The sequence below is a fragment of the Gasterosteus aculeatus genome, chromosome 18 (assembly GCF_964276395.1).
Source record: "Gasterosteus aculeatus chromosome 18, fGasAcu3.hap1.1, whole genome shotgun sequence".
In the NCBI taxonomy this organism is placed as follows: domain Eukaryota; kingdom Metazoa; phylum Chordata; class Actinopteri; order Perciformes; family Gasterosteidae; genus Gasterosteus; species Gasterosteus aculeatus.
This window is the reverse complement of record NC_135706.1, coordinates 4,768,447-4,781,895: the sequence shown is the minus strand read 5'-3', so window position 1 is coordinate 4,781,895 and position 13,449 is coordinate 4,768,447. Positions and strand designations below refer to the sequence as shown.

Genomic DNA, 13,449 nt, shown 5'->3' with positions numbered 1-13,449 from the left:
CGTCATTAATCTGAAGAAATGAAGCCTCAAGAGTGTATACTTTGGCTGCAAGGACAGAAGTTCCATCTTTTTTTAACCAGCAAACCTTTTTTTCATTCCAACAAAGATGGAAGTGTATGGTTGCAAGATGTTTGTTCCAACACTCGTTGTCCCGGGACAGCATGATGAGTTGATCATAGGGACAAATAAAATACATCCTGCATTAATCTAAATCCTGCGAATCCTATTGGAGGACAGTGTCTGGTCCCTGCCCAGACAGAGACCCAGACGCTGAACATTTCCTTTCTATGCTCTCGGGTTTGAGTACATGGAGAGGTAGTGATGTTCCGGACAATGTCGGGACAGTCAGGTGTAACTCAGCGACCTGTCTCGAGCCTGGCCGTGAATATGTCACTTCATCCCGCTCGGCTCCCAGAGGGGTTCTGCTCGCAAAGATTGTAACCACACTTTGGGGAGACAGGCAGGTTCCGCTGAAGCTCATCAATACATCTGACAGACCTGTGCTCTTGAGGCGAAATGCAAAACTAGCTGATGTTTTTACATGTGCAGCGCTCGAGGACATGGATGTTGTTGAACCGATAAAGGTGGCCGGCTGCACTCAATCAGCCATGCCTCCTATTACTGATGCAGGCTCCGCCAAGGAAAAGCTTTGCTCAATTGGGCTCAGTACTGTTGACGTTGAGTCGTGTGAAGTGTCTGTAAACTGTAAGACGAAGATGACTGACCTTGTGATGCAGTATGAGGACATCTTTTCGCGCCATCATCTCGATTGTGGAGAGGCAAAGGACTTTGTACATCGCATACACCTGTCAGATAATAGACCATTCAGACTCCAATACAGGAGAGTGCCCCCTGGCCAGTACCAAAAGTTGCGCCAGGTACTAAGCGAGATGGAGGAAAAGGAGATCATCAGAAAGTCAACTAGCGAATACGCCTCACCATTGGTGCTTGTGTTGAAGAAGAACGGGGATCTACGCATCTGTACAGATTTTCGCTGGTTGAATAAAAGGACACTGAAGGATGCTCATCCTCTTCCACACCAGGCAGATTGTTTGGCAGCGCTGGGGGGGAACTGCCTTTTCAGCACAATGGATCTGACTTCCGGCTTTTACAACATGCCACTCCACAAGGACGACAGGAAGTACTCTGCCTTTACCACCCCCATGGGTCTGTATGAGTACAACAGCTTTATGCGCATGATGACGAGCATTTTCGGTGACCAAAACTATTTGAGTCTCTTATGCTACTTGGATGACTTGCTAGTGTTTGCACCTGATGAGGAGACTGCCTTGCTGCGCCTGGAGATGGTGTTTAAGAGGCTGCGTAGACACAACTTGAAGTTATCTCCTAAAAAGTGCTTCTTCCTCAGGAGGTCTGTAAGGTTTCTTGGCCACATTGTTGATGTGAATGGTGTTTCAACAGACCCCAGCAAGGTTGAAAGCATCACTAACATGGTGAGCACTGACCTCATGGAGTCTGATGGTGTGACTCCGTCCCCAAAGCGCATACGGTCTTTCTTAGGGATGGTAAATTACTATCAACACTTCATGCCCGGTTACTCTGCTATGGCCAAGCCGCTGTTCGACCTGTTGAAAGGTGCAAAGAGGAGAGGTAAACAACCCAAAAACAAACTGTCGAGCAGGAAGCTGTGTGTGGCTGATTGGACACCTGAGCAGGGACAGGCTTTTGAAAGTCTGAAAGCTTCACTGGTCCACAGTGTTGTCTTGGCTCACCCCGATTTCAACCGTCCCTTCATGCTGTCAACCGATACGTCCTTGGATGGCATAGGTGCGGTTTTGTCCCAAATCCAGGAGGGCGAAACACGGGCCAGACCTATTGCTTTTGCCGGCAAGTCGTTTTCCCGGTCCCAAAAGAACTACCCAGCTCATCGGTTGGAGTTTCTAGCCTTGAAGTGGTCAATCCGCGAAAAGTTCAGTCACTGGCTGAAAGGTCACAAATTCACTGTCTGGACGGATAACAACCCGTTGACGCACATTCTGACAAAGCTGAAGCTAGATTGTTGTGAGCAACGCTGGGTTGCCAAGTTGGCAAGTTACGACTTTGATATCAAGTACGTTCCGGGGCCACAGAACATAGTAGCTGATGCCCTGAGTCGTGTGCCGTTCGTCAAGGCGAGTGTTGGTCGCAGGCTGCTCGCTGAACCTTATGCGAGCCTCCTCGCAGAAGTCAAAGACATGTCAAGTTTCTCTGTTCAAAATGCTTTTCGGTCATCCAGTCATGACAGGGAGCCCTCCCCTTTGAGTAACAATGCCCAGTCTGCATGCAGTCCACTGCGCATGCACATTCAGTCTGTTGCAAAGGAGGACGTGTCTGCTGTATTACAGTCACACGCTGGGTGGGAGGATGGTCCGAGGTTCCGTGCCCTTGAGGTGTTGCAGCACTTACCTCAGTTGTTTCCCCCTGGACAAGACGCCTTACCTGCTTACACTGTGAAGGACCTCTGTGATATGCAGTCCGAAGACAGGACCCTCTCTCGTGTTCTGTCTTACGTTGAGAGACATCGGAGGCCTTCTAGAAGGGAAAGATTCAATGAGTCTGTTCTGGTCACACGGTACCTGAAGCACTGGGATAGGCTGACTGTGAAGGATGGCGTGCTGTACAGGACTTCAAGAGATCAGAAGACCAAAGCAAAGCGTTTTCAATACATTGTCCCTGACTCACTGAAGACTGAGGTTCTGCAAGGGATTCACAATAGGGCTGGACATCAAGCTCAGTCCAGGAGTCTGAGTTTGGCGAGACAGAGGTTTTTCTGGCCAAACCTTGACAGAGATGTAAGAGACTATGTTCGTCATTGTCAGCGATGCATCGTAAGCAAGACAGTCTTTTTTATATTATTGTTTTTTTGTCATGAGCCTGTACTGCATTGCACTTTGTGTTTGGGTCTTGTGGGGTGTACAAGGCACCCTGTTGCCAGTTGTTGGGTTGAGAGGCCTGCGCTGCTCTCGTACCACTTCATCCTTATGGGATACATTTTTTTGTTGGATTTCTTGATGTTGGCCCTTTGTGAGTTGTCAATTTGTAATGTTTTCTTTGGCGTGCAATCGGTGATGAGTGCTCATCTATGATAAAATTCAGTGGGGGTGAATGTAACGGAGTTAGGAATACACTGTCATTTTCAAAGTATTGTATTTTGTTTTTTGGTTATTATTCAACAATCTTGTTGAACGTGTGTGTGTGAATTTTATTTTGATGAGTCAAATTTGCGGAAATTGCGATTCATCTCTCCTGCGCCTCCTAGGCTTCCGTAGTCCCGTTTTTCCTCCACAGTAGTGTTACACTGTTGAAGACCCTGTGTGTAAGGAGCTGATGTGCGGAGACCAGAAGGCAATGTCTGTGTTTTATTGTCTTCTGCAGGAGCAAATAAATGCTGAAAAGATCAGTACCTGAGTCGACTACCTCCATGCCCTAAACACATCTGTTACACTTCTACTACCAGACTACTAGTATTTCTACTGCTATTAATACTACAACTACTACTAATGTTATTACAAGTACTACTATGGCTAATAGTATTAGTATTACAGCTGTTTCTACTGCTATTGATTCTAAACCTACTGTTACTGCTTCTACTGCTAGTACTACTAATACCACAATTACAACTATAACTAATACTACTACTAATATTACTACAAACAATTTAAACCTCTTTTTATTCATCTCAGCTTTTGTTATTTCTGTACTTTTTGAAATTCAATTAATCTCCTACAACTTCTGTATTTTTTAGAAAATCTATTGAAATTCAGCTTTCCCACTTCCTGTATTTTCAGCAGTTTTTAAAAATAATTTCTGCTTTTGCTATGCCTCTATTAACAGCAATGTTTTAATATTCATTTCTGTATTTTTTTTTTGCGAGATTTCCCATTTATTTCAGCTATTTACATTTCTGCTTTTTCAGCAAATCTATTGAAATTTCTTTCAGCTTCTCCCATTTCTGTATTTTCAGCAATTTCAAACTAATTTCAGCTTTTCTAATATCTGTAATTTCAGCAGATGTATTCAAATTCCCTTCAACTTTCTGTATTTTCAGCTATTTTTAAATATTCATTTCAGCTTTCAGCTTTTTGCATTCCAACGCATTTTCAGCAGGAAATGCCTTTTCTAGTTCTATAATGCGTCAGATAATATGTGAATCGGGAGACCCACTTACGTGGGCGACTGTGGGTGAGTGGGGAGCATGGTTGTCCTCCAATCAGAGGGTTGTCGGTTCGATCCCAGGCTCTGCTAAACCGCATGTCGATGTGTCCTTGGGCAAGACACTTAACCCAACGTTGCTCCTGTGGGTGCGACTACAGTGTGTGAATGTTAGTTACTGATGGGAAGGTGTCACTGTGTATGGTTCTCCTCTCATCAGTGTATGAATGGGTGTGAATGGGTGAATGATGTCATGTAGTGTTAAAGCGCTTTGATTGGTCAGAAGACTAGAAAAGCCCTATACAAGTACAGTCCATTTACTTACTTCTCAAGCCTTTTGCTGCTAATCTGACGATACTCAAAAGAAAGTTCTCTGGCTATAACAAAGCGCCACATGTTCTAAGAACTGTCACGGTAATCACATGGTCATTTATCTCAAATCCACGAAAAGAGTTTATTATTAAGAGACAATTTAAATGTCAAGATCTGTGGGATGTAAGCCTTGAGCTGCAGTTAGAGGCTGCTTTGAGGGCTGACTGGGAGTGAGTGGTGTGATCCCGGTGCTCCATACACCATAAGGTCAAACTGACACTCCGCGGATGGGCCCGTATGTTTAACACGTTCAAGATGTTTCTCTCATCGTTATGACTTTATATGTGGGTGCAGATTAGCCAGGAAAGCATGTGGTCTAAAATGTGACTGGATGAAGTGACTGGATGAAGTAGAACATTATATATATATATATGTATTATATTATATATATGTTAGTACAAAATAGCAGGCTGGTATTGGTATTTGAACGCACAGGTTTCAGAGCGCAGTGGTAGTCTGAAAGGGCCGCTAACCACAGCCAAACCTGACAGGAAATAAGGAACGTTGGATGGGAAACGAAAGGTAGATAATGTTGAAAATGTTTAACTTTAGTGCAGTTATTTAGAACTGAGGGCTCTTGAAATAGGACACAAAAGCCTTTTGTAATGGGCCCGACATTCATTTTTTTGGGAGGGCAGAAGAACACCCCCCTTTTGTTTCCATCAGTCGAACAAAAAGACTAACAGTAATCTTACTGTAACATTGATTGATTTGAACTTCCATTTCGTTTGGCACAAACAATGACTGCACCACACAACTGAGTCTGTGGAAGAGGAGGAGGATGAGGAGGAGGAGGAGGAAGAGCGGGGAAGACCCAGACTTCACGTCCCACGGCAACAGTCAAAAGTGGCGACTGTATTACTCTAAACCTGCATGTACCCAAAATAACCCCTCCGGCAAAGAAAATGCGTGCATGCAAATGCACACAAAGAAATCAAAAGAGATAACATTCATAAATCCCCCAAAAATAGTTACAGTTTTATTATGAAATGATAGAGGAAGTTTTTCGTAAAAGGAATTTTACATTAGTTATGTTCATCGTAAATATTACACTCATCATTACAGCTATCTATCTGCATATCCCACTAACATAGGACATTCTGTTGTCATGTTGACATGAGTCCTTCTGATGCCCCCTTACACTCTGGAATGCTTCAGTGTGGAGAGAGTAACTGCTCCTTTAGTTCAGCAATCTGAAACTATTGAGCTAATAGGTTTACTTTAGAAAGTAAACGGACTGCACTTATACAGCATTTCCTTACACCGCATCTCTTCTTCTGCCAATAAAATCCAATGAAAAGCCCCAAACTGATTTGTGTGCATGTGTCAATGCCTGCTATGTCTTCTTCCTCCCCGCCATACAGCAACATTGTTCTCCAGAAAATATTGACTACACATCAGTGAGCCACACGGGGTGACTTCCTTTCCATGAACACATGTTACCGTTTACTGTGAGTAAATCCCACGCACACCGTTCTGCTTTCACGAATGCTCCCTGGAGCTCTGAACATGGGGGAATACGCTGGTGAAAATAGTGCCCCAATAAAAGCACTATTTCCTCCTGTTTGAGTATAATTTGACAAAAACTAGAGTGTGTGGCACTTTTTCAAAAATTACAGAGCCTTCACCAAAACTATAAAGAAATCAAATATTTAAAACCCACTTTTTAAAGATGTCCATTGTTACAGTAACACAAATTGCAACAACACACATTTTTTCTGTCTTTATAAAATCTTTTGACAATAAGAAGAATGGAAAATATGGCCAAGCTCATTTTTTAATGGTGGTCCGTGGGCCTTTATGCATCAGCTATGGTTCATGTTCTTCTTTCTATTATGAGTGGACTAAGCCTTTATATTAAAGTGTGTTTGGTTGGAATGATGTTGGTCTGACGACATATTACATCAGGTTGTATCATGTCAGGCTTTATGCCATAATATATTCTGTTAGTTGCATGTACCTGCACGCAGCTAATGGAAAAGTCGTGGATGAAATCAACCAAACTAAACTAACTAAGTGTTTCTATCCAGGACGAATGGAAACCTCAGGACGTGTTTAGATGCGTTTTATCTTCCACAGCGCCGGTATGACAGGCAACGAAGTGGCAGTAACAAACTATGAAGTGCAGAGGCACCCTGGTCTCTGTCTGCTTCCAGTGCAACACCGCTGCCCGTCGGGGTCAAGGCTGACTTTATACCCGTTTTGGTGCCTCTCACCAAATGGGATCATCTGCCTTAACACGTTTTGATGAGCTCCCTCCAAAGCAATATACTTCCTTCGAGTGGCGGCAACAACGCTGCGGGGCCGAGGCCGTCGAATCAGCGAGCTGTGCCAGAACTCACGAGGCCCGGCCAAGTCTCAGCTTGCCCGCGCCGGTTTCACTCGTCAAAACCCACCAGCCCCATAAAGAGAACTGAGTGTAGCGCTCACTTGAGTTGACACATCCTGTGGAATGTCTTGTTGGTGGATTTAAGTGCTTGAATCATCCAGGCGCACTCTTGTGTAATGTGTGTGTGTGTGTGTGTGTGTGTGTGCGCGTGTGCGTGTGTGCGCGTGTAACCTTCAGAAACACCATTAGGATCAGCAGCTGGGTGCTGATATGCAGTGTTTAAGTCTCTGAGAATGTACAGCTAACGGTGGCTCTACTGTTGCGTTTATGTTGAGTTTTAATACCTACGTCATGCTGTATGTTCCATCTTTTTTCTGTTTTCAAATTCAACGCTTTACGTTACTTTAAACCTGCTTTCATGGATTTGTTTTACTCTAAAGTCTAAGTGACCAAATTGGGCTTAATATAATGAGTCAAAGTGCATTCAATAAAAGTGCTTGTTGTTGCCATTGATCAGCTCACATTGTTATTAGTGTCTGAGGATATTATGGACAGAACCATACCATCCCCTCATCCGGCCGGCTTGGTATTGGGTCATGTGACACCAGTATGGCGGCAGAAACGTCAGTTGGAGCTCCAGAGAGAGGGATGGTGTTATTAGAGTTTGTTGCGAACGGAGACAGGATTAAGCAAAAGCTGAAAAAATGTAGAAAAAATATTGGTTATTCTTTATGTCCTTTAACCATGAATCGTATTCGTTATGACGAAAAAGACAACAACCTGTTCCCTGTAATGAACTACCTTCTGCTCGTAAATGTCTTAAAATACAGAAAACCCTCCCGTTTGCCTCTTGAGATATTGAAAAGAAGTATCATCAGTATCAACATGTTTTAAAACGGTCCTAGTTTTTGTGGATGGTCATTTGATGACATCTGTCTTTTGTTACTAATAGATAGTAACAAGGATGCAGGTGGAATACAATACACTGCACTTATAGACTACAATTGAAATGATTCATTGTTAACGTGACTTTTCAATTTTGTGACCACCACAAACTAAAGTCCCTTTGCACCTTTGTTGTGATGGTGGCGGCTCATGTGATGAATTAAAAAAAAGCTACTAAGTTGATCTTTAGTTTAAAAGATTACATCAAAAAATACAACAAACATGCCAAATACATGTTAAAGATGACTGTGCTGTATCCAGTCATCCCTGGGTGTGATGAAGTCGCGAAACAGATCAGCCACACTGATTAGCTGCAGCAAAAGTCTGTGAGACCAAAAAATATATAAAATGAATATACATTACTTTTTTGTCAAGACAAGTGCAGCAGTATCAAAAAAGAGGAACACACACACACGGCATTGTAACCTAGTGTCAAAAGCGTGACATTAAACAACAAACATTAAATTATTATTTTTATTTACCACTTCAAAGCTTAACAATAACAGTGCATTAAAAAGACAATTATCGTATCCCAATGAGAAAATCTCTAAAATGCGTTGTCTTAACAGCTTTTCAAAACATACTTGCGCGTCAATAATGTGGAAGGACAAGAGAAAAGAAAGAAAGTTGTCTTTAGGGATTGAGACTGGAATAACACACGGTTATTTCGCTGCTAGTGTTCCACATTACGTAGAGTACAATATACTACATAGTAATGAGGAGAGAAGAAGACATAACATCGACAGGGGAAGGGTGTGAAAATACATACGATTTTTAAAAAAAATCTCCAACGCCAAACAAGGCACCATCCACACGAATAAAGGCGTACATCATTATCATTCCTGTAAAAAGAACAAAGCAAGGAGACACATATGCGCAAGCGGCATCGTCTTCATTCTATCGAACGCAGAGCCACATTTAGTAAATAGTCAGCACGTTTAGAGAGGAAAGAACAAGAAATAATGTGTAGTGACACCGGTTTTGTCTAACAGATGTCCCTGTTCTACAGCTACTATAGTTAAGGCAGAGGACAGTTAAGAAAACATGTGCATTATCCATCAACGCATGTAAATAATAAATATGATCATATAGTATCCATATACATGTATACAGTATATGCATTTCTTTACAATAGTTTCATTTAGAGTACATTTTTGACCTCAGTGGAAAAGGATGAGATAAGAGGAGCGCTGTTTCGTACTTTTGAATTCAAGTTCTACACAATACACCCATCAACATCTACTAGAAGCTGAGAACTGCAGAAACTGAAGCATCCTCAGTGAAAGCTGTAGTCTGGGATTTTATTTGAATTTCTTTTTTTTTGCATAGGAGTTGTTTGACAGTAATTTGTCAATTGCTCAATAATACTTATAACCATAATACACCACCAGAGAGAAATTGTCTGATAAGCAGTTTGATTTTACAATACACATATGAAAGGGAGGAGAAAACATTTGAATAACTGCTGGTTCGGATTCCTCCCCAAAAAAAAGGAAGCAGAGCACGTCCCCACGGATTTGCGTACTACTAAAGCGACACAAATTTAGAAGAGCTCCCTGACAAAATATTTTATGTCTACATCATGTAACCTAGAGTTTGGTTTTAAAGCTGCATGTATTGTCATTTATGTGTTAACAATTGATCAAATCACTGATGTCACAGTGTGAAATGCACAGAGAAGGATCGACTCTTCGGTTCCTCCCAAAATCTATTTAGGTTTTCAAGCCACACAAAACTTTGCTCTTATCCAGCAGCATCCAGCAGCAGGAAAACTAGCTGTCAATCCAACCCGTCCTCCCTCACAACACAATTACCATCCCGGGGGCGGTGCCCACTTGGCGTCAAAACGTGTGGAAAGGGTTAGGTGGATGAGGCCCAGTAACCCGGGACTTTCACCCAGGAGAACGCAATCCATGTCCTGTGTGAAACCGGCATCTTTTTATACCTCATTCACAATACCAATTACGCAACAATAATATTTAAAGCCCACTCTTTTTAAAAATCCTAATGCCGTCATTAAACACGAAAATCAAGCACCCATGGTGGAAGTATATTTTGAAAAGACCCTATGTAACAAGCGTAGAGTCACTTACCATCTGTGGCACTTTGACGAGCTGAATCTAATTAATCTAATGAGCAATCAAGCTGCTAAAGAGTCAGATATTTACATGAAGGAGTTGGAGACCAAAGCAGATCTAATGTGTATTGGACCAAAGTATGACTCATACACAACCTTATTTGCAAATACACGGACATTGTCTTTGTGACATGAAAACTGAACTTCTGCGAGACTGTAGTAAGCCGACTGGTGCAGAGACGGACCCAGTAAGGGACAGCAGGGATCACTGAGGAGTCACTGAGGAGACTTAGAGACGCATCTTAATATCAATGCATGAAATATTCTGGAAACAATATTGATAATTTCTTACAAAGGCCAGTTCTCGTTTCAGCCACAAGGTGTCAATGTGTTCTTATCCTACTGCAGGCCACACATCTGGCCCCTGCAAACCCTGCTGGCTCCACTTCTGTACTGCCAACACGCAGTTACAGTCGAGTCAATGGGAGCATTCTGCAATACAATCTGCCTGATGGCTGGTCATGTGACCGAGCACGGCCAGTGAGAATGGAGCAAGTTATGGGGAAACAAAAAAGGATCGACGTGGGATAAAAAAATACAAAAACTACCTCACTTTTACTTGTGCAGGGAGGATTGTCTCACTTCAGTTTGCAGATGCTTTGATTAAACAACAATATAGCAATACAAAATAAGTCTTTAAGAGTAAAAGGCTTGCAATAAATCCTACTATGGTATCTTCTGCTGAATTTACTTAAGGCATTAAAAGTAAAAATGTCTTACTACGAAAATGGATTTGCTCTTGTGAGGTGCAGCTACTTTGAAGTACTTTATATAATCTCGGCAATTCAATTTAAGAGCACAAAAGCTTCAATCTTTAATATACAATTCTGGCTATTGCTATGTCCTAAACACTGTTATGGCACAAAGAGTATTTTAACTTTTCTATTTCAAATGTTTATCTAACATTTGAAATAGAAAAAGAACTGACAAGGACTTCAGTGGTGGCTGCACTCAAATTATAATCAAATAAAACTTGATTATTCCAAAAACAAAATGAGGAGCTATTTGTGGGGATGAATACATCATAATTTACATGTGAACTAGTAACTAGTACTTCCATCTCTTAGATAAATGTTATGGAGAATAAGTATTACATGAAAGAGTGAAAAGGAGAAAAGTTAAGCACCTGCACCTTCAAAATTGTACCTTACAGCTGCATGTAAGCTTAGTTAACTCCTAGCCAGCGGCGGCTGGTCTGTAGAGGGCAATGGGGCGTGGCCACAAAAAAAAAATTATATTAAAAATACATTTTACAAATGAGCTCCAGTCTCAGCCAAATGGCTGCAGGGTCGGAGTGGAACAGAATGAAACTCATCCACAAATTAGTTTTTACAGTTCTCTGCAGGAACGTCTAGCAGTCAGTGCCATCCTAGTAACGCAAAGGATAACCACCATGCATAACAAAGCATACTGTACACACACACATGCACACACACTCACAGGGCAACAATGATAACATTGAAACCTTTAAAAAATTGGACATCAGGCATATAGTTTGATGTGTGTGTGTGGTGGGGGCCACACTAATAGCTGCCCTGTACATTTAAATGCGCACAATCGTGTTCATCAACCTTGAAAGTGTGGAACTGGCAGCTCCCGAACCAGAAAAACAGTCTGGAGCTGCTGGCCGCCAACGAGAAGAGTCCAACATCCTTGAAAAAAGGCTGCCGTTGTCAAGGGAAACAGAGATCTGTCAAATCTTAGCTAGGTAGCGGAGTGAATCAGAATATACAGAACTGACTCCCTCTTTTTTCACTTCCCCATATCTAGGTAAAGAGAGGTCTAACCACAGAAACCCTATCATAAGATTAAGTGAAATTTTTGCATTTATTATTTCCCTGAAATTACATCAGTTTAGGTGCTGATTTTTTTTGTTTTTGTGTAGAAACATGTGTTTTTTTTCTTCAAAAGTACAGGGTTAGCTTAAGCTCCCATTTTGATTATGAGAGAGATTCTCATCTCTAGTGTAATCTGAAAAAAAAAGGGCTTTTCCTCCTGCGTTTCCTTCCGTGCAATCACTTCTACGTGTGTCGATATTTCCAATGACTTCTATTAAGGTAAACTAAGCAAATAAGGGTAAAACCCCCAAAAATAATTACATTGAGAAAAAGTAGCTATATAATGCACTTGTATAAACAAAGATGCGATTTGATCCTGGCAAGGAACGGTGTGTTTGTAAGTGCTGTGGTTCTGAGTCAGTGTGAGACACCTTCACATCTGTCTTACATTCTAATCACCAGCCGGAAGTCATGCTAGATTGTCTTGGCTCCGATGTTGCCGGGTCGTTGAAGGCCGTCAGGAAATGAGGTCGAAAGTGAGCGAGGGCTGAATGACGGGGGGGACGCAGGGACGGCTGCTGAGGTTTTGATGAAAGGCTGGAGGGTAGTCCTGGTTCAGGAGTGACGTGGCGCCTCAGTAACGGTGGGTCTGGTGGGAGTAATGGGAGCTCTGCTGGGACGATGACGAGTATCCCATGGTGCCTTGGGGCTGAGTGGAACCTTGGATGCTGCTTTGGTAACCAAGGCGGGAGCCAGAGAGCTGAATGAAAGAGAGAGAGGAGAAAACACGTCAGTGAGCACCTCAAACGATGCAACTTTAAGCAAATTGCTAGTGCTAATCACTAGTAATTTGACTTTTTGTATGATCATGTTTTGATGTGCTATGATTAGACTGAAAAATACAGTATGAAACCTTATTAATATATGTGAATTTGAGTTCATATGCATGGTAAAAAAAAAGTGATTTACAGTGATTTACACATGAACATCAATTAGCATAAGCAATGCAGAGGCTAATTGAAAGAGTAAAGGTTCTAATTAAAAATTAAAAATACTAGATATTTGTGTATGCTTGAAATGAAAAAAATGGATTCCTTAATAATAAGATCCCTATTACTATGGGAAATATAGGATACAGAGTTTTTGAGGCCTGACCCATTTATATCAATACATGACAGGGTGAGCGTCTAGATGCAGAGCGTTATATAAGTGTTATAAAATTGCCCATCAGATTGATAGTCAGATTTTAGCGTAGTCTATGTGTAAATTACTACTTCTCACTTGCTTTATTTCCTCAGTACACATGAGTTTCTCCTCTAAATGTCTAGTTTAATCTCTTTTCAATGCAGCATGTTCATTTTGTACATCATAGTCTATTTAGATCCAATTAGACCAGAAAGTGAGTATGCTTGAGGTGTCTGTGAGCCGCTCGTCCACATTAAAATTATTACAACCTATGTTCATTGGTAGATATAAAACGCCTGTAAGGCGAGCTTGAGGCTACGAAACGCCAGTCCACTAACCAATGAGTGACATCACAATTAACATGTCTTTTAAATGGTCTATGCTTAACAATAAGTAGAGTTATGATCAAATTGTATTGCAACAAATTTGAACACAAAAGTGATTCTTATTCATAAAATATTAGAATACATTACAAATGTGGGAATTATAAATGGGAAATGGACTGTACAATAAGTGCATTCAACCATAGGGATACAAACTCAGAAGAGCAA

The 13,449-nt window shown here is 41.6% G+C and overlaps 1 protein-coding gene across 3 annotated transcripts in view; it reads right to left on the bottom strand.

The window, feature by feature from the left end:
* Positions 1-9,108: 9,108 nt before the first annotated feature.
* Positions 9,109-13,449, bottom strand: part of cdk19 (cyclin dependent kinase 19) — a 38,787-nt gene continuing 34,446 nt past the window's right edge. For all 3 annotated transcript variants that reach the window (XM_040161480.2, XM_078094004.1, XM_078094006.1), the window contains one exon: positions 9,109-12,473. In XM_040161480.2, the coding sequence (XP_040017414.1) occupies positions 12,348-12,473 (126 nt within the window). In that variant the 3' untranslated portion in view covers positions 9,109-12,347. The remainder of the gene's footprint in view (positions 12,474-13,449) is intronic.